This window comes from Mobula birostris, chromosome 1 (genome assembly GCF_030028105.1).
Source record: "Mobula birostris isolate sMobBir1 chromosome 1, sMobBir1.hap1, whole genome shotgun sequence".
NCBI lineage: Eukaryota > Metazoa > Chordata > Chondrichthyes > Myliobatiformes > Myliobatidae > Mobula > Mobula birostris.
This window is the reverse complement of record NC_092370.1, coordinates 56034002-56053371: the sequence shown is the minus strand read 5'-3', so window position 1 is coordinate 56053371 and position 19370 is coordinate 56034002. Positions and strand designations below refer to the sequence as shown.

The 19370-nt window shown below is 41.7% G+C and overlaps 1 protein-coding gene across 1 annotated transcript in view; it reads right to left on the bottom strand.

The window, feature by feature from the left end:
• Positions 1–19370, bottom strand: part of kcnq3 (potassium voltage-gated channel, KQT-like subfamily, member 3) — a 397673-nt gene that overhangs the window by 40591 nt on the left and 337712 nt on the right. The window contains exon 9 of the mRNA XM_072260735.1: positions 6020–6046. Coding sequence (XP_072116836.1) covers positions 6020–6046 — 27 coding nt within the window. The remainder of the gene's footprint in view (positions 1–6019; positions 6047–19370) is intronic.

The window sequence follows — 19370 nt, the reverse complement described above, 5'->3', positions numbered from 1 at the left end:
CTAACAATCAAATAACTTTTCTAAATATCACTGAAACAGAAAGGTTCCTCACTCGTCATTTCAAATCAGATGTAAAGGAAATACATATTGATTTAACTAGATGGAGTAAAATTGCTGCAGGTCTATTTGCTCTATTGAAGGAGCTATGGAATTGTGATCAGTCTGATTTTAAAACTGTTTCCCTGAGAGTCATAAAGCAGTACAGCATAGAAACAGGCCCTTCAGTCCATCCAGTCTGTACTAAACTATTATTCTGTCTAAGGTGACAAAAGGTTGCTGTATCCCACGTGCTCCTGTCTCGTTTTGTCACACTGCAACCTTATCCTTCAATCTCTTTGAATTATGGAGGACAGCAGGTGTATAAATGTCTCTCTCTAGCAGACTTCATCATGATCATCATGACTCCAGTACTTCTACTATTTTTTAATGTTTCTTAATTGTACATATGATTTTTTTGTGTTCTATCGCTGAGCAGCAGTGAACCATCTGACTGACCTATCAGAGTTCTCTTTGGGAACTGGTTGACTTGATCAGCATTTCTGATCTGGCTATTGTTCACGATTGCACTTAATAAAAAAACCCAACAGATAAACATTGATTGAAACTGTTAGAATATGAACTCAGAGGAGCTGACACCTTGGCATGGTTTTGAATTTGTGTACAATTGAAGGATCTTGGGGGAAGGATTTTAACCTTAAAAGTTAGCACACTAACAGTTAAAATGTTGTTAAGACTGACATCATTGGATTCATTTTAGCAAATATGAGCTGAAACTGCAGAATATTCTGGTTGATTGGGTTATAAGACCATAAGGCCATAAGACAGAGGAGCTGAATTAAGCCATTTGGTCCCTCAAGTTTGATTGACCATTTCATCATACTGATCCCTTTTCCCACTCAGTCCCAATCTCCTGCCTTCTCCATGTACTCCTTCATGCCATGACCAGTCAAGTATCTATCAACTTCTGCCTTAAATACACATAAAGACTTGCCTGTGCAACAAATTCCACAGATAAACCACTCGCTGGTTAAAGAAATTCCTCACCATCTCCATTCTAAAATGACACCCCTCTATTCTGATGCTGTCCCCTCTGGTCCTAGACTCCCTCACCATTGGAAACATTTTCTCCACATCCACTCTATCAAGGCCTTTCACCATTTGATAGGTTTCAATTAGGTCACCCCTCATTCTTCTGAATTCTAGTGAATACAGGCCCAGAGGCACCAAACGTTCTTCACATGATAATTGTTCAATCCCGGAATCATTTTCCTGAATCTCCTTTGAACCCTCTCCAGTTTCAACACATCCTTTCTAAGACAAGGAGGCCAAAAATAGCCACAGTACTCCAAGTAAGGCCTCACCAGTGCTTTATAAAGCCTCAGCATTACATCCTTGCTTTTATATTCTAGTCCTCTTGAAATGAATTCTAGCATTGCATTTACTTTCCTCACCACAGACTTAATCTACAAATTAACCTTTAGGGGATCCTGTCCCAAGGACTCCTAAGTCCCTTTGCACCTCAGATTTTTGAATTTTCTCTCCATTTATTTTAATTTCCCATTCAAGGTCATTAAAGTACTTATTATTATTTAGAAAGTAGTCTACTCTTTTATTTCTTCAATGAAAGTGCATGACCATATGCTTCCTGACACTGTATTCCATCTGCCATTTCTTTGCCCATTCTCCTAATCTGTTTAAGTCCTTCTGTAGCGAGTTTACTTACTAAAAACTATCTACCCCTCCACCTATCTTTGTATCATCTGTAAACTTTGCAAAAAAGCCATCAATTCTGTCATCCAAATCATTAACAGATAACATAAGAAGAAGTTATAGCTGGTCAAGTGACTTTGCAAAGGGCAAATAACTAGAGGTATTGAACTGGCCACACAGTCAGTTTTATAATTGTATTGTTTTGCTGTACTCATTGCACACTTATTCACCACAATAAAACAAAAGAGGCCTCTGGGCTTTATATCTCCCATGTGTCAGACTCTGTATTGAGGAAGGAGCAGCACCATACTTTAAATCAACTAAAAGCATGAATAGCCATTTAATTACCTGAGTTATTATTGAAAAAGAGTAATAAATTACAATAACAGTTCAGAAATTTGGTAATCTGTGGCAAACAACTCACTTCCTGACCTCTAAAGCCTTTACATGATCTTTAGGGAAAAGTCAGGAGTGTGATGGAATTACATCCCACTTGTCTGGGTGAATACATTTCAGAGATGAATTACTTAGTAGGCTCTTTGGAAGATGTCATCAGAATCACAGAGGAAAAGGCTGGAGAATTGAAAGTTAGAAGAAGGGATTTGAAAAGACTATTTCAACTACAGAAAGGCAAAGAGATTAAAAAAGACAGAACATTGGAGAAAGTGAGTATCAAGTCTAGAGGTACGGTCAAAAGGAGCACAATACTGGAAGTGAGAATTTTAACCAATATGGTGACACAAGAAGCGATTAGGAAAGGCTTCCTAGTTATGTAGTTAACTATAGTTACCTAGTTAAGCAGGAAATAGAGAGAAATCAATATGAAGAATTAAAATCAGCTGGTCCCTGACAAGACTAAGTTGATGTAGGTAGGGTAAAACTGACATGAAGCACCGATAAACTATAATCCATACTTGGAGCCAGGTGTGATGAGTCAGAAGCAGTTTGAAGGGCACATTCATGTTTAATGAGCTGAAGAAAATATTTCTGTGAGAGCAAAGAAACAGGAGATTGACTAAATTGGTTGTGGCAAAGAAGAACATTGAGATGGTAGAGATCAATATAACATCCAAACAAGTGTGGAGAAATGTAACTCAGGCCAGCAGTGAGACTGCTCGGGCCAATTGGCAGCGTGCAGCTAAAACATCAGTGGACAGTCACTGATCAGCGTAGGATGGCAACCTCAGGAATATAATGCGAAGCTGATCAAAATTGTACCATAAGACCATTAGTCATAAGAGCAGAGTTAGGCCATTCGGTCCATCAGGTCTGCTCCGCCATTTAATCAGAGCTGATTTACTTTCTCTCTCAACCCCATGCAAATATACATTCAAATTGAGTAGCAGATGGCAGATTCGCATGCCAGATTTGGCAGACCGTATTCTAGTGCTGCTATTGTGTCTTAATAGCCATGCAAATTCAGATACAGTATTCAGCCACTATTTTTTTAATGTAAAAGATGTAATGGTCACTGAAGAAACAAAAGGGCAAAGCCAGCAAGTGGCAATTTAAACTAGGAACTTATCTTAGTTAGGCCTTACATTGTGGAAAAAAGGAGAGAAAGAACAAATAAGTTTCATGCAAGGGAGTGTGCAGTAAAGGGAGCTGGATGTTTAGGACAATGAGTGACACGTTATTGAGAGTTGTGGAAGACAAGTAGTACTATGATCTTAGAATTTAAGGGGTATGATACATTTGTTTTCTGATATCTATTAGGGTATCAGCAGGTACTGTAGCTTCCTTCTCCTATGAACAACCCTTCCTTGTCAAACCAAGGTAACAAGGATCATTACTGAAAAGCAAATGCATCATGTATTACTTGAGTACAATAGGTCATCATTAGAGTATTCTTTTCCAATGGCCCAGGCACAGATTCACACAATAGGCAGTAACGTGGACAGTGATTTTTATGCTTCCGTAGGTATGAACTTGGGCTTTTGAAAAGGCATCAGTAACTAAACTATAATTACTTCCACAATTTGGCCATATGACCATAAGGCATAGGAGCAGAATGATTCTTGAATTTGACCATTGAATCAGCCCTGCTATTCCATCACGGCTGATTTATTATCCCTCTGAACCCCATTCTTCTGCCTTCTTCCCATAACCTTTGACGCCCTGACTAATCAAGAACCCATCAACCTCCACAGCAGTCTAAGGCAATTCACCACCCTTTGGCTAAAGCCACAACCGGCATTGCAATTAGTAAAAAAAGTAACCAACATCATTAACAGTCAGAATCAATCACCCCTTGAATCTCCTACCCACTTGCAAGCCTTTCTTACCTATCACCTAGCAGCTTGTACTCCTTCCCCTCCCTTCTCCTTCCGATTATTCTGGCTTCTGCTTCCTTCCTTCCTAGTGCTGACGAAGGACCTTGCCCCAACATGCCGACTGCTTATTCTCCTCCACAGATGCTGGTTGACTTGCTGACCTGCTGTCTTCCACCAGACTTCTGCGTGTGTAACTTCTTGATGTACTGAAATGTTACTTGTATTTACTGGAAGCAATGACTGCAATAAATTAGACCGAAAGTATCACCATAATGCCCCTTCCTTGCTATCAAATAAGTGGGTAAAGAAATTATCCATTGAAACATACAAAATCTTATGGGTTTTACAGTGCAAATGCAAGAATATTGTTCCTTCTGAAAGCAGAACCTGAAACTAAGTATTAATCTCAAAATAAAGTTACTCATTCAGGACTGAGATAATAAAGTTACCCATTTGGGACTGAGATGAATTTCTTCACTCAGAAGGTGGAGAATCCTTCAAATTCTCTATGGCAGAGGCGGTAGACTCCTTATCTCTAAATGATTTATGTATATTATAGGAATAAAGTAAATGGGGTTAGTACAGGAAAGTTGTCATGACTGTACTGAATGTCAGAAGGGATAGCAGCCTAGTCCTGTTTCTTTGTTCCTATGTTCCTGTGTATCTAGGTTATCAATGGTGGTCTTGATTGGATTGTAGATGTTGGATGGAAGTCCACTGATGACTTGCTCAACCAAAATATCTAGGTCTACACTCTTCTCTGAATTCTAAGTGTTTTTTCCTGATTCAAGGACACTGCTGGAACAAACCAAAGAGCAAGAAAGCATGGGAAGCAATATTTACATCGCAGCAGCAGTCTGTTACAAGTGATAAAGCTGGCATGCCTCATATTGCTACCAAAAGCCCAGTGACTTTTGGGATTATACAGTTCAACTGTTTTGGCTGCCAGCAACTGGGACGTATGTGTTAAATATAATATCTTCTGCATGGTAACACTTTGGACAAGAGAGGAAGTATTTACAGGTCAGGCATCATGAACCAAGAGTTTGTAACCACACAGCTGGAGACACCTATCACATCACAGAAGCAACACCCATATACCTGGACAGCAAAATCATATTGAGTTAATTGTTAAGAAACTCGAGGAAGAGGACAGGTAATTAGAAGTGTTGAACAGCATTGGCAGCAACTGTTTGATTCAATGTGGGTAATCAGTAAAGGAAATTTTTGAAAGTACCTTGATGAACCAATTATATCTTGCTTTACCTTAACCTACAAGCAAGTCAGCATTCCTTTTTACTAATCTTACTTTTTCATAATCTATCTTTATCATCATGATACTCCCCTTCTGGTACAGTTCTAATATAATCTGATTCTGCCCATGGATAAACGCACTGTAGAAATACTTATAGTCTCTCCTGGAGAGGCAAACATGTTAATACTTCTGCCATTGCTTCAAGCAGAACCATAGACGCTGGCAATGATACACACCAACCCTAACTTTGTTGCTCCTAGCTCTCTCCAATTATTGTGAGCTTTGACGTATACTGTTCATGCCTTGCATAATCTGAACTTTATTGCTTGGAATTAGTAAATATAATAATGACAGAATTTTCTCCTAGCATACACATAGCATTATTATTTGATATCTGTTTCTAATTCACCATTCCTTATTTATAATACAAATGTTTGCTTACAACACTCTGCCATGATAACTTTTGGCACTCATATTAAGTGAATATTCAAAATTGAAAATATCCTTAGAATCAATGTTAACGAACTCTGCTAGCAGGATGCTTAATCGCAAGCTGCTGATGCTGAATGCAATTGCCCACGTGGGTCCTCTATATCCTGCAGTATGATTGGCACCTAATACGTGAAATCCATTTGTCTAGGATATTAAAAATCAAAGAAGCTTGTAAAAAGTTACCAAATGAAGCCTAACCTCTGTAACCGGCAGTCTTCCATTAAGTAGATTTTATATATTTTCATTAATCAAACACTGAAAATGAAAGAAGTGAGAAAGATCAACAAACCTGGTAGCTTCATCCCCTTGATCTTTTCTTTAGAATTAACAAAGGGGAAAAAAGACAGTATTAATGCATTAATCTACAATCAGCCATAGACTGAGATTTTTAAAAAAGTTAAAAAAAAATACAACTACTGCACTGAATAGATTTTGTATCTTCCATTCAATCGTTCAACAAAATAATCTCAATAGCATAAATCATTGCTGTCTGTGAAGTGCACTATAAATATTCATTTCCTATCTATCATACAGAATTCATGCAGTTGGATAGGTTTCCAATTGCATGCCAGTTTTTAAAATAAACCAGGTTGTCAATGACAGACTACTCACATATTAGACCTCTTGGAACATACTGTGAAGAGTTGCAAAACAACTTGCATACAGAATTGATAAGGAGGTTTTGAGAGGTTTTTTTTGCTGTGCTCTAATGTTCACAATTATCCAAAATTGCTCCTCCCAGCCATAGGTCATCAAGAGAGCCACAAATAAGGAGGTCAGCAATTAATTTACAAGGAGGTGTGAAAAGTCAGATAACCTTTCATTTGGGTTCGGGCTATTTAACTTCCTATGGGTTGAATTGACAGCTTCATTGCAGGAGGCCAGGCAACATTTAATGCTCCACAGTTGAGGCAAGGAAAGCTGAATATTAATATAGATATGAACAAAAAGGTGATTTCAAAAAAATGAATCAATTAGGTCAAAATGTTTATAAAATGCTCATTCTTTGCTGGGTTGAAGTTCTTTTGATGCCTGGTAACCAGCAAGTCATTAATAGCAACAGAGCACTAGTCACTCACATGGAGGGGTGCTGAACGTTGTCATCTGGTTCGTGCGGCGGACATCTTACCTTCAGCTTACACTTGTACCTGTGGTAAGTGTAAGTGGTACCTCTGGTTTCAGACAAAATTTCCACCCTTAATGGGGAATTATATATCTCCTACTACTTTGGCTGCAAGGGGTCATCAGAGTTCAGGTCTAGACTGATGTTTGGGGTTTTCTAGTTGCCTTGAATCTCTTTGAACAAGTTCAATCCAGTTTTGGAAGTTCAATAAAACTTTAAGTGCACTCTGATGCATCATTGAAGAGAATGAAGATGACTCATAACGCTTTCACTCTCTCTATTTTCTTTTGTATGCTCATGCACTGAGATTTACTCAGCTTGTGTTGCTGATCAGTCCTGCGCTCTTCAATTGCCACTACAAAACAAAGGTGAGAGGGAAATCGAGGGAAAACTGCACTGATCGGAACAAGTCTCTTGGAATAGTAAGAAGCTGCTGGTGTTATGACTAACAACATTTTTCTGATTTTACATATAAAATATAAAAGCTTGAAGTACAATGCAAGAGATAGCATGGTTATTTATCTGCAAGCTCTGAGGTTGATGTTTGCATCAATTTTTCACTTCTGCCAAAACCATTTGCATTTTATTGTAACCTTCACTGGCAGTTTCAATCCCTGCACCCATAGTCGCATTACGTGGTACTCACCCAGTCAACACAGATAGTGTCCAATCTGTGAGTAATAAACGCCTCACACATGAGCAGCCCTCCTTGGCAGCACTGAAGGACGATTACAGTATCTGCAGGTTACAGTACACCAAAAGGCACTACTCCTTCACTGCCTTTCTAGCAAACCTTTAGTAGTTCCTTTCAAATATTCCCCTCTAGCTATTTCAGGCACTTTAAATAGCTGCTTTGGAATGTTTTGACAGTTTAATTCTTAGCCATAGAATCAAGCAGCATGAAATAAAATCTTGGCCCCACTGTGCCTGCCTATACTAATCCCATTTTCCAGAATAGGCCTGCAGCCTTCTATGCCATAACATTTCAAGTGCTTATCCAAATACTATTCAAGTTTTGTGGGAGTATCTGCCTCCACTACCCCCAGTGGCAGCACATTGCAGATTTCAACCACTTTTCATGAAGGACGTTTCTCCTTAAACCTATGCCTTATCTCCTCTAAGGGGAAGTTTCTGACTTTCTATACTGCATATGTCACATTGTGTATACCTCAATCCAGTCACCCCTCAGTCATCTCTACTTCAGAAGTTCTGGTTCAAGGAAGCCCCTCTTACTCCCTTCACCCTCTCCATTTACCTCTAGCTACTTCAGCACGAAGAAGCACAAATGTACAGATGCTTCTGGTGAGAACGTTCTAATTTCCAACACCACGGCTATAGGAATCCATTACGAAAGTGTTGCTGAAAACTCATTAACCTTGCTGACTATTTCAGGCAGTTCAATCCTATATAAGACCATAAGATATAGGAGTAGAATTAGGCCATTCAGCCCATTGAGCCTGTTCTGCCATTCTATTATGACTGATTTATTATCTCCTTCAACCCCATGTTCCTGCCTTCTCCCTGTAACCTTTGATATCCTTACTAATCAAGAACCTATCCAACCTCTGCTTTAAATATCTCCAATTACTTGGCCTCCATTGCTGTCCCGGGCAATGAATTCCACAGATTCACCACCCTCTGGCTGAAGAAATTCCTCCCCATCTCTGCTCTAGAGGGTCGGTCCTTGTATTTTGAGGCGGTGCCCTCAAGTCCTAGACTCCCCCACTTTAGGAACCATATTAATAGTGTATAAACAGAATGGATCACTCGCATATCTTTTTATCTCTTATTAATGTATGATTTGGTAACTAACTGTGATACAAATCGTGTTTCCTTTAAGATCAGAAGCAGATCATAGACCTTCCTATTAAACAAAATACTTCCTCAACATTTTTTAAAGCATTGCTCAGATGTCCATGCAGAAGGGATTATCAATATGTGGCAAATCAAAACTGAATCTAATTACCATCCTTCTTCCTATATATTCTGAACCCTTTAGAGGGAACTCTGAATAGATCTCACTCTGCAGTATAGCTTCCCCGAGTTCTTGCTGATGTCAAGTTCCTTCACACATGGCAAGCAAGCACTAGAAGCTCTGGCCTGTAGCAGGCAGAGGCAGACATTGAAAGACATGGGTTGTAGAGGATCTGCTGATTACGATTGATTATCAACAATGGACACATTGCTGTGCTCCTAACTCAGCTAGTGATTCACTTCCCCAAGATACTTACTCATCCTCAGCATTACAGTCTGCAAACTTAGGCTTTGTTGGTTCTGAGTCAAAACACTATCTGCTCATCTTGTCATTATTACTTTGCCGCCCATGGGAACTTGCTATATGCAAACTAACTGCGGCATTTTCTTACATTACCATAGTGGCTGCACCTCAGAACTCAGCATTAGCTGTAAAGTGCCTCGGGGTGTCCTGATGTCAGTTTACTGACAATTCAAGGATAAGTGGGAGAGGACACTGTGAGAAGGACATGAAGAATCTTCATATAGACATCAGGACAGTGAGTGTGTAAGAGTCAGTAGATGTTGTAGTATAAAAAAGCATGTTATTTATATATGGTCTTTCGGTCAGAAACCTCAAGGCAGGTTGTCATGGTAGAACTGACAGTTCCTTGGGAGGACTGGATTGAGGAGGCATTTGAATGTAAGAAAGCCAAATACCAGAAGCTCATAGAGCAGTGACAGCGACAGGGGTGGAGGGCTCGATGTGAGCCTACAGAGGTGGGGTATAGAGATTTTGCTGGCTGCTGACTGTGCAGAACCTACTCTCTCCTCGGCATTACAGAGGCTGCAGAAGCAAAAGAGCCATCAGGACCATCACAGAGGCTGCTGAGAGCTCCATATGGCTATGGATCAAGTGGACCAGTGCTGCTGGGACACCAGCCCAGGTCCTGATCAGTCCTGGCTGGGTCGCCTGGGTGACAGTGTCTGACGTTGAAAGACCTGAAACACCCGATGACCCCAGATTACATCACTGATCATGTGTTCTAGCACATTCTAGGGTGTACCTCAGCATCATGTCGTGTGGGATTAATGAATGCTGCCATTTAGATATCATCACAGAAAGCTAACTTGCAGACTCACACTTAATTATGAAGGCGAATGGAACATTGGCCATGTTGTAGGAAAAATGCACTACAACAATGGGCAAGTCACAACTATAGAACATAGACATAGGATAGTATAGCACAGGAACAGGCCCTTCAGCCCACAATGTTGTGCCGATCCAATTAAATTAGTAATCAAATGGGCAACCTAACTAATCTCCTCTGCCTATACAATGTCCATATCCTTCCATTTTCCTCACATTCATGTGTCTATCCACAAAGTCTCTTAAAAATCTCTCACATATCTGCCTCTACCACCACTCCAGGCTGTACTTTCCAGGCACCACCACTCCCTGTGTAAAAAACTTGCTGCTCACAGCTCATTTGAAATGACCCCCTTTCATTTAAATCCAAATTCTGGTTGGTTTTAAATGATTTGATGAACAGTATGAAGCTCAGTGCAAGGCTGAAAAGTTTGCAAATAGGACTTTAGCTTAAAAGCACCTTTTACAAAAACATCTAGACATAAGGAGCTCTGGTTTCATATATTTCAACCCTGAGGAAATGATACTGTCCATCTACTCTATCTTACAAACCTCTATCAGATCTCCCCTCAGCCTCCAACACTCCAGAGAAAACAACCCAAGTTTGTCCAACCTCGTGTTATAGCACATGCCCTCCAATCCAGGCAGCATCCTGGTAAAACTCTCTGCACCTTCTCCAAAGATTTAACATCCTTCCTTTAATGGCGAGACTAGAACTGTATGCAATACTTCAGATGTGGCCAAAATAGAGCTTTATAAAGCTGCAGCATAACTTCTTGACTTTTGAACTCAGTACTTCGACTAATAAAGGCAGCATGTCATATGCCTTCTTAACCACCCTGTCAACCTGTGTAGCTATTTTCAGGGAGCTATGAACTTAGACTCCAAAATCCCTGTGTTTATCAACATGGACGAGAGTCTTGCCCCGAACAGTGTGCAGTCTCTTCATATGTGACCCATCAGAGTACAACACATTTGTTCAGGTTAAAGATGATCATGGGTTTCTCCCATCACTTCCTCGATTATAGAAGCATAAAATGGAACTTAATAGGATAGAGAGTACAATATTGCCCCTGGTAGGGTAATCTAGAACTAGAGGTGTATTGTACTAAACAGACCACCCAGTTAAGACTAAAACAAAGAAGTGCTTCTTTTCTCTGTGGATTAGAAATGTTTACAATTCTCTTCCAAAGCATACTTAGGATATTGTCATCGAGCATATTCACGGACAGCTCGGTATCTGGAATACAGGACGATGGAGATCGTGCAGGATAGTGGAATTGAGACCAACAATCAGATCAACCTGATTTTATTCACATGGGCAAATATGGCCCACCCCTGATCCCGTTCCTTAAGTCTAGATGTTCTTGTAAAAGTTGCCTTCAAGTCTTGCACTGAGTTTCATACTGTACATCAAATCATTTAAAATAAGATGTGGCCAATTTGTGCGGCTAGTTTATGCAACCAAACTCTGGGTATGCTTTCAGTCCACATTTTGTCTCCTCCAAAACTCTCCACGTTGACCTTGGTATAAACTCCAATTTACTCCTGTTTCCTGTATGACATCTCAGTCATCTTGCACCATACCTTTCAGTTGTATTTTTCAGATCCCTCAGAGGAACTCTCTCCAAACACACATAATAAATCTACTAATCTGACAAAAGCAGCCCTTTGCTCCATGATTGATGCTGGTGATTTCAGACACTAAACACCCTGAGTGAAAACAGAAACTGTTGGAAAAGCTCAGTGGTGCATACAGCATATGCAGTGAGAGGAGAACTAAAGTTTCAGGTCAATGACCTTTCAGGGATACATTTTGAAATTTTCTTCTTAAATCTCTGTTTTTATCCTACCTATAGAATTCATATCAGAAGACACCAATCACACAGCTAATCACCACCCAAATCTCTCTCCTTCCTCCTTCAGTCTTCTCACATTCACCACCTCCCCTTAATAAGCTTTAAATAACTGAGTGTCTCGATAGCTTATGATATAAGCGATCAAGCATAATAAAAGTGCAAAATATTACAGTTCCATCACAAATATAAACACATTTTCTGTAACAGATGGTTTTAAATTAAGCTGTGTGATGCTGATACCTCGACCATTGACTCATTTGCATGTTTTCCTCTAAATATTAATGAAGTTTAAGTCCCTGAACAAAGTAACAGAAGTGAAACTTTACAGAAAAGTGTACAGTGTATCCTGGACCAGGTTTTTCTGCAGGACCTTCCCAGGATAAGTGCTGATATAATGCATTTACCAAATCTGTACCTGTAGGAGTAATCTTACAGACTAACACCCCCTGCTGCTGACGAGGCAAAGAGAGTAAAACCATGGCCTAACACAATGAAATAGATCACATGAGAGGGCTAAATAGCTAGCCAGCAAAAACCACACAGACCAATAAGAAAGAAACATACCTCCCCCCATACAGCTGCATTTTTAATGTTAGTCAAAGTATTGCCATGTTCCTAAAATGCTTTGCTATTTGGAAAATGAATGTCTTTGCCAATCCTGTGACAGGATGTGCGGTTATGAGAGAGAGAGCCATTGAAGTGGATCAACAGTTCACTGATTTTAATGGGAACTGTGCTGAAGATAAGAGAAAATAAGCAGTAAACTCTAGGCCAACAAGGCCATTAATTAGAACCGTCAAACTGAGCTAACGCTGAAACAGCGGCTTGGTCATAGTAGCTTAACGTGAGTTAAATACTGTACTCCTCAGCGGCATCAGGCTAAATGGTAGTCTTCTTTCCCACAACAAGGACAACAGTAAGTAGTAACTGTGGAACTTGCTCTGTTTTTGGTCAAATCTCAACAAGACTGCAATGAGAGGAGGGGAGTTAAGTATCACGGCAACAAAATGCTAATTGGCTGGAATGTGCATACTCTCAAGTGTGATTGGCAAACCTGCTCCACTGCCCACCTGGGAAGACGTGCAGACTCCGTGGCGGAGTCTGTGGTTGTGACAGAAATCCCCTCCCCAGGCATCAGAAACTTCTGCCTGCCAGAAGTGCCGGATGAGAGACTTGTTCAGGATGTTATTGGTGGGAACACAAGAATATTCCTCAGGCACATACCCCTCCTAATCCATGAGATACTGGACACTGCCCTGCACCCAGCGTGAAGCCAGGAGGCACCATGCGGAATAGACTAGGGAACCATCCAACAAGTGAGGTGGGGGGGTAAGTAAGTCTGGAGCAAGGAGGGAGATTGTTACCAATTTGAGCTCAGAATCATGGAACACTATATGGATCTTCATCGATGATGGTAGGCATAATCTATAGGAGACCTTGTTGATAGCCTTCTCCACTATGAATGGTCCCACGTAGCTTGGAGCCAATGCAGCTCTCGACTTTCAAGGGAAGAACCCTAGATGCCAGCCAGACTTCCTCCCCGGCACAACAGGCCTCACCTGTTGGCAGAGCCAATCAGCCTGCTGGACATGTTGCTTCTGAGCGCACAGCAGAGAAGCCCTGGCCCATCTCCATGTGTGTTTGTAACGTTGGACCAACTGCTCACCAGCAGAAACTCCCATGTCAATCTCCAGATTGGGGAAGAGTAGTGGCTGGAAGCCTTTCTGACATTTAAAGGGGGATATGCCAGTAGAGGATGACTGGAGTTTATTGTGGGCATTCTCTTCTCAAACCAGTTGGGAGCTCCAGGATATGGGGTTGGGAGAGGCAAGGCAGAAAAGGGTAGTTTCCAGCTCCTGATTCACTTTCTCAGACTGGGAGTGGAGATCAGACACGAAGCTGGCTGTGGCTCCCACAAGAGAACAAAAACAAAACGTGAATTCGGGCGCAGTTGTATGGCTGGTGTGGAGACAGGTAGGTGGCCTTCTTTTTGCAGAAGACCTCAAGAAGGTCAGTGTATTCAACCTGAATTCCAGAAAGATCTACCCCAGCAGTTGATGCAGGAGGGGATTTGCAGACAGGACTTGGACCCTGACAGGTAGACAGGCATGCTGATCACCACTCTTGGAGAGCCTTTGGAGACCAGTAAATCCATGGGTTGTGTCAAGATAACCAGGGAAGGCCAAGCACCGGCAGAAGTTGAAGCAAATCAACCAGACGGGAGGACAGCTCTTCCCTATTGCTGCATTCTAACACAAGCAGGAGGGGTTCTTTAGGAACGTGGATCTTGCTGTTGCCCAGAAGCTGACCAGCCAGGGCCTTGATGTCAATATTTTTTCTCAATTGCTGAGTCAGAACTCTTTATTTTTGAGCCAGAGAGATATCCATGAGATTCCTAGCTACCCCAGTGACAATAAGTGCCTGAAGCTCAGGGGTCCGAGACCCCCACAACAAGGAATGTGGGACCATCACATAACTAAGGGAAGATGCTTGCAGGGAGAACTGATCCATCAGAACCTCGCTTCCTGCTGATGGGTATCCTCTTTTACAGAGTGCTTGGGACATGAAGCCTAGAAGTGTCCTGGATTGCCACAATAGGGGCAGGAACCTGTTCTTCTTCACCACTCTCATTCCTCCTGAGATAGGCACATGTGCCACACATGCATAGGCTTCTCTAGGGAATGGGTACTGGGTGAATGTGGGAGAGGGTGAAGACATCCCTTCCCTGAGTCACTCAGTTGCTCCGTTATCAACCCGAATGGCCAGATTAATTAGGTCATCCTGGTTGCCCTGCTCATTACACACTATGATTTTGAGGCAGATCCCTGTATTCAGTCTCCACTGGAAGAGAGTGATGAGGGATCTCTTGTTCCACCCCATCTCCACTGCAAGCATGCAGAACCTTACTGCATAGTCCCTTGCTGACCTTCTATCTTGTTGCAGGTCCAAGAGTGGTTGGGAGGCCCCCTGACCTTGTACTGGAATGTCAAAAACTCAACACTGAACTGTTGAAATGACTGGGCTGCGGGGAAACCTCGTTCTTGTGGAGCATTGAGCAGACTGATTGGGGGCCTGTCTAAGAGATCCACCATGTATGCCAGTTCATATGCATCATTACTAAACCAACCAAGCTGAGCTTAGAAAATCAGCTCACACAGGGTAATAAAATTCCTGCAGCTGTCGGAGTCACTGGAGTACCTGCCTGTAGGAGGAATACTCAGTTCTGGTCCAGACACGGGAGTCAAAGTAGTAGTGGCTGAGGTTGATGAGGCTGTTGAAGTGGAGGATCTGGTAGATGCTGGGAGTGGGACTGACAAAGCTAAAGTCTGTTGAAATGTATTTGCAAGAGTGGTAGTGGCTGTCACTGCAGTCTGGCTGTCGGAAGTAAGCTGCTGAATCATGGCTGTGAGAGCAGGAGTCACAGCCGCCTGGTTCCTGCTGTCCGCAGTGAGTTGTTGAACTGTCACTCCGAGGGGTGACACTGTTCTTCCAGCTGACTGGGCTCACCACTCTGAAAGTCACTGTTGCGCTACATGAGAGATGTCAGCCAATCCAGGGCTGCGTGAGAGATGTCAGCCAATCCAGCGCTGCATGAGAGATGTCAGCCAATCCAGCGCTGCGTGAGAGATGTCAGCCAATCCAGCCTCTACTGATTTTAGTTTCTCCTCTGTACATTTGGTTTGGACTGGGCTTGTGTTCTGAGAGTATCTGTCACACTGCTACAGTTACGTCTTGCAATGTAGCTTCAACTGACTGTAACTTATCTGGCCAATGAATGTCTGGGCCAAGATCAGACTTACTGATAGGATGTGTGGTTATGGCCCAAATTGGGGGGGAGAAGAGATAGAGATAGATAGATAGATAGAGAGATAGAGAGATAGAGAGATAGAGAGATAGAGAGATAGAGAGATAGAGAGATAGAGAGATAGAGAGATAGAGAGAGAAAGGAAGAGGAGGAGGAGGGAGAGAGAGGGAGGGAGAGAGGGATAGAGAGAGAGAGAGAGAGACTGCAGCAGACAAACAGTTCACTGACTTTAATGGGAACTTGAGAAAATAAAGGGAAAGTAAACAATAAACACAAGGACAACAGGGCCATTAAATGAACTGTTAAACTAAAGCTAACACTGATACAGTGGTTGAGCCACAGTGGCTGAATACTAAATAAGTACTGCTCCTGTACAGCATCAGGCTAAATGGTGGTCTTTTTTTGCAGAACTACGACAATGGTAAGTAGCGAGTGTAGAATTTGCTCTGTTTTTAGTCAAGACTTGACAAGATTGGAATGAGAGGAAGGGAGTAAAATACCACCACAATGAAACACTAACTGGCTGAAATATGCATTCTCACAAGCACGATTGCTGAACTTGTTCCACAGCCTGCCTATGAGGCTGTGCAGACCCCACTGCAGAGTGCGTGGCTGTGCCATCCTGTGTCAGACTATCCTAGCACTGTATACACATTACCACCACAAATACTGGGGATTCTAGCAAGGTCTTGCTCCACTAATGGAATCCACTTAACTCCATCAGTGAAAAGCTGTAAGAAATTGCCAGCAAATATGCCAACGGGCTAGCAAATAGACCCCAGCAAAATCTAGACCATTATTTAAATAACACAGATGATTTGTAATTCTAATGCACAGGAAAAACAGTTCAAAAAGGAATTCACAATATGTACAGGACATCATTTAGTGCCGTAATAACCTAAGCCTGGAAACTGGATTTTCCAGTGTCAGGGTTCTGTGCATTAAACTATACAATTACATGAAAGAAATCAGCCATAAATGAAAACCAGGAGCTGCATGGCCAACAATTTTTCTTCTGGTTCCTCTCTGCACTTGACATCAATGTACAGATGAGCCTCGACACATGCAGTGGCACTCAGTAGCATAGCAAGTGCATATGCTGAATGTAACATCTGTAATTCTCATGTGAGGCCCAGGAGCAGTGAAAGACATTAAGGTGTAAGCAGGTCTTTCAGTGTATGTATCAGGGTTCCACTAAAAGGGACCTCTCTGAGTGGCTATCAGACCATGGTGTCTGGTACTTGGAAGCTGCCCTTTTGAATAACATACTTCTGCAATCTGACAGAGCTCTCTTAGACTCCCCTACACATATTCCCTCAGACTGAGAGGTGGTGGCCCAAACGATTCCACCTCTTCCTCTCTCTCTCTCTCTCACACCCCCCCAATCACCAATATATCAACGTGCACTGCCAACCAACTCCTGCATGACCCCCACCCATTATTATTCTGCTGGTTCTACTCTTCAACCCACTGTGAGCATCAACCTTCTGGTGGAGCCTTGCTACTGATCCCCTTATCGATCTTTCACTGAAGACCTTCCCCAACTGATACCAACTCTCTCTCACAACTCTTAGGTCTCGTTCTCCCTCCTGGTGTGGGGACACGACTCCGTGTGCAGAGTGAAAGGCTTGCTCAGCTCTGGGTGACCTCATGCCCTTGAGCATTATGGAATTCTGCATCAGAAGGCACCTGATCAAAATGCTTGTGGTTTGGTTACAGCTCACCCCATAAGCAGAATTCATAGATATATTTGTTCCATTCGCTCTGAGACAGTAAGTTACTTTCTATTGCCCATTCCCAACTGCTCCTGATCCATTTCAGCAAATATCGTGAAGTTGCTCTCACAGTCACATTAGGTAGGAACACCAGGTTATGAATGACTTGAAAATAAAAGAACAGTAAGCCATTTCTGAGACAGGATGATGTGTAACTTGCTCATATGGCTGTTTTGCTTGCCCTTCTACCCGTGGTCCACTGGTGGTGCAAGGAGCATTGATTAAAATGGTGACAAGGATTCAAATCTAGCAGCCAATTTTGTAGATCATGGAAAGGAATTAGGATGTGAAGAGATGTGTCATACTTTACAGCAGGGATTCTCAACCTGGGGTTCATAGACCCCTGGGTTAACGGTAGCGGTCCATGGCATAAAAAAAATGTTCTGAACCCTGTTTCAGAGGAGACACAGGTTTTGACCTCTACTTACGGTCATGACATTTATTTGCCTAAGCCTGTCAAGATTTTGATCAGTGGTAACCCCCTTCCCCCCATAGATGGTGGTGATTCAGTGATAGAAATGCTGACGAATATTAAGGGAGTATGATTAGATTCTCTGTTGAAGATGATCATTGCCAATCTGGCATGTTACGCTGCACTTATTGCATCATGCCTGACTGTTGTCAAAGATTTGCTGCAAGGTCTGCTTTGTTGCCTGACAAATTATGTGCAGAAAATAACAGAGAACTGTTCTCAATCAACACCTTCTGGCCCTTTGAAAGCAGGAAGATCACTAACAAAGCGGATGAAGACGTATGGGCCTTAGAAACTTTTGCAGTAATGCCTGGAACTGAATTCATTCTCTGTACATCTCTGTACATTGTTTAACTCCAGTAAACACTTGTCCACAACCACCCCCGGCCCCCATTCACAATGACTTCAGATTTTTCTAGGACTTTATGGTTTAGTGATTCTTTGATGTTGTGCCATTAATTATCTCTCCTTACCTCTGGAATGCTGCTCTGTAATTAATACTTACACTAACACTGTAACAGTATCTGCAGCTAAGTGGTCTTGCTAGGACACAAGCTGCTGAGAATCAACACCAAGTTTTTGATAGGTAAATGCTGCTTTGATGGATAGTTAATGACATTTTTCATCAATTTGCCAGGATGGAGAAGCATGCTGATAATGCTGGGAAAGATGGAGTTATTTTTTTTTGAATTGCAAAGAAAATCTTACACTTCATTTGATTCAAAGTTCTTGAAACATAATAAAGGACAGAGAATATCCAGGAGATAAATAATTTAAACCAGTGTTCTCTTTCTGGTCCAGGATATGCCCTTGTGTGAAACATCTACTCAACTGAAAACAGAACTATCTGTATGTTAAATATGAAATCTTGCCTTGGTATGGCAATGATAATCAATACTTCATTCCCTGCAGACCTGAATTTTCACAGTTGTACAGATATGTGTCAAAGACAGTGTGTCTAGTGCCAGATGACCAGAGCTCTATCACAGATGCCAGCTCTGCTCCGACCAGTTTCTAAGATGGCTCAGTGAGAGAGACTAAACAGAAGGGACAACCACTTTGGACTATCCCAGAGTATTAATTAGACGAACTTTGTTATTGGGCTAGTTCCCCATATTATTGACTGCAGGATGTAAATTAAAGCCGGTGAAAAACATTACATCAAAACATCAGAACGTATATCAGAACAAATGAAAAAGCAACAAAATAAAGATAGTCAGTATTCCAAGCTTGTTTCAGGCTAGACCAGTTACAATAGAACTTTGTGTCTGGCCTAACCTGAAACAGGCATGCAATAAAGTCAATTTCTGTAATTATAAACTTAATATTTTCTGCTTCACCAGAAGTGATTTAAGCACCACTAATCCCATGAGTACCATAGGTCACAGGGAAAACTTGAAGGCAAAATGCTTGCAAATCTATTCAATGTTTAATTGACTGTTAATGCAACTTTGCACCATCACACATAATGGAAATGCCAACATATTTAAAATGTGCCTATTT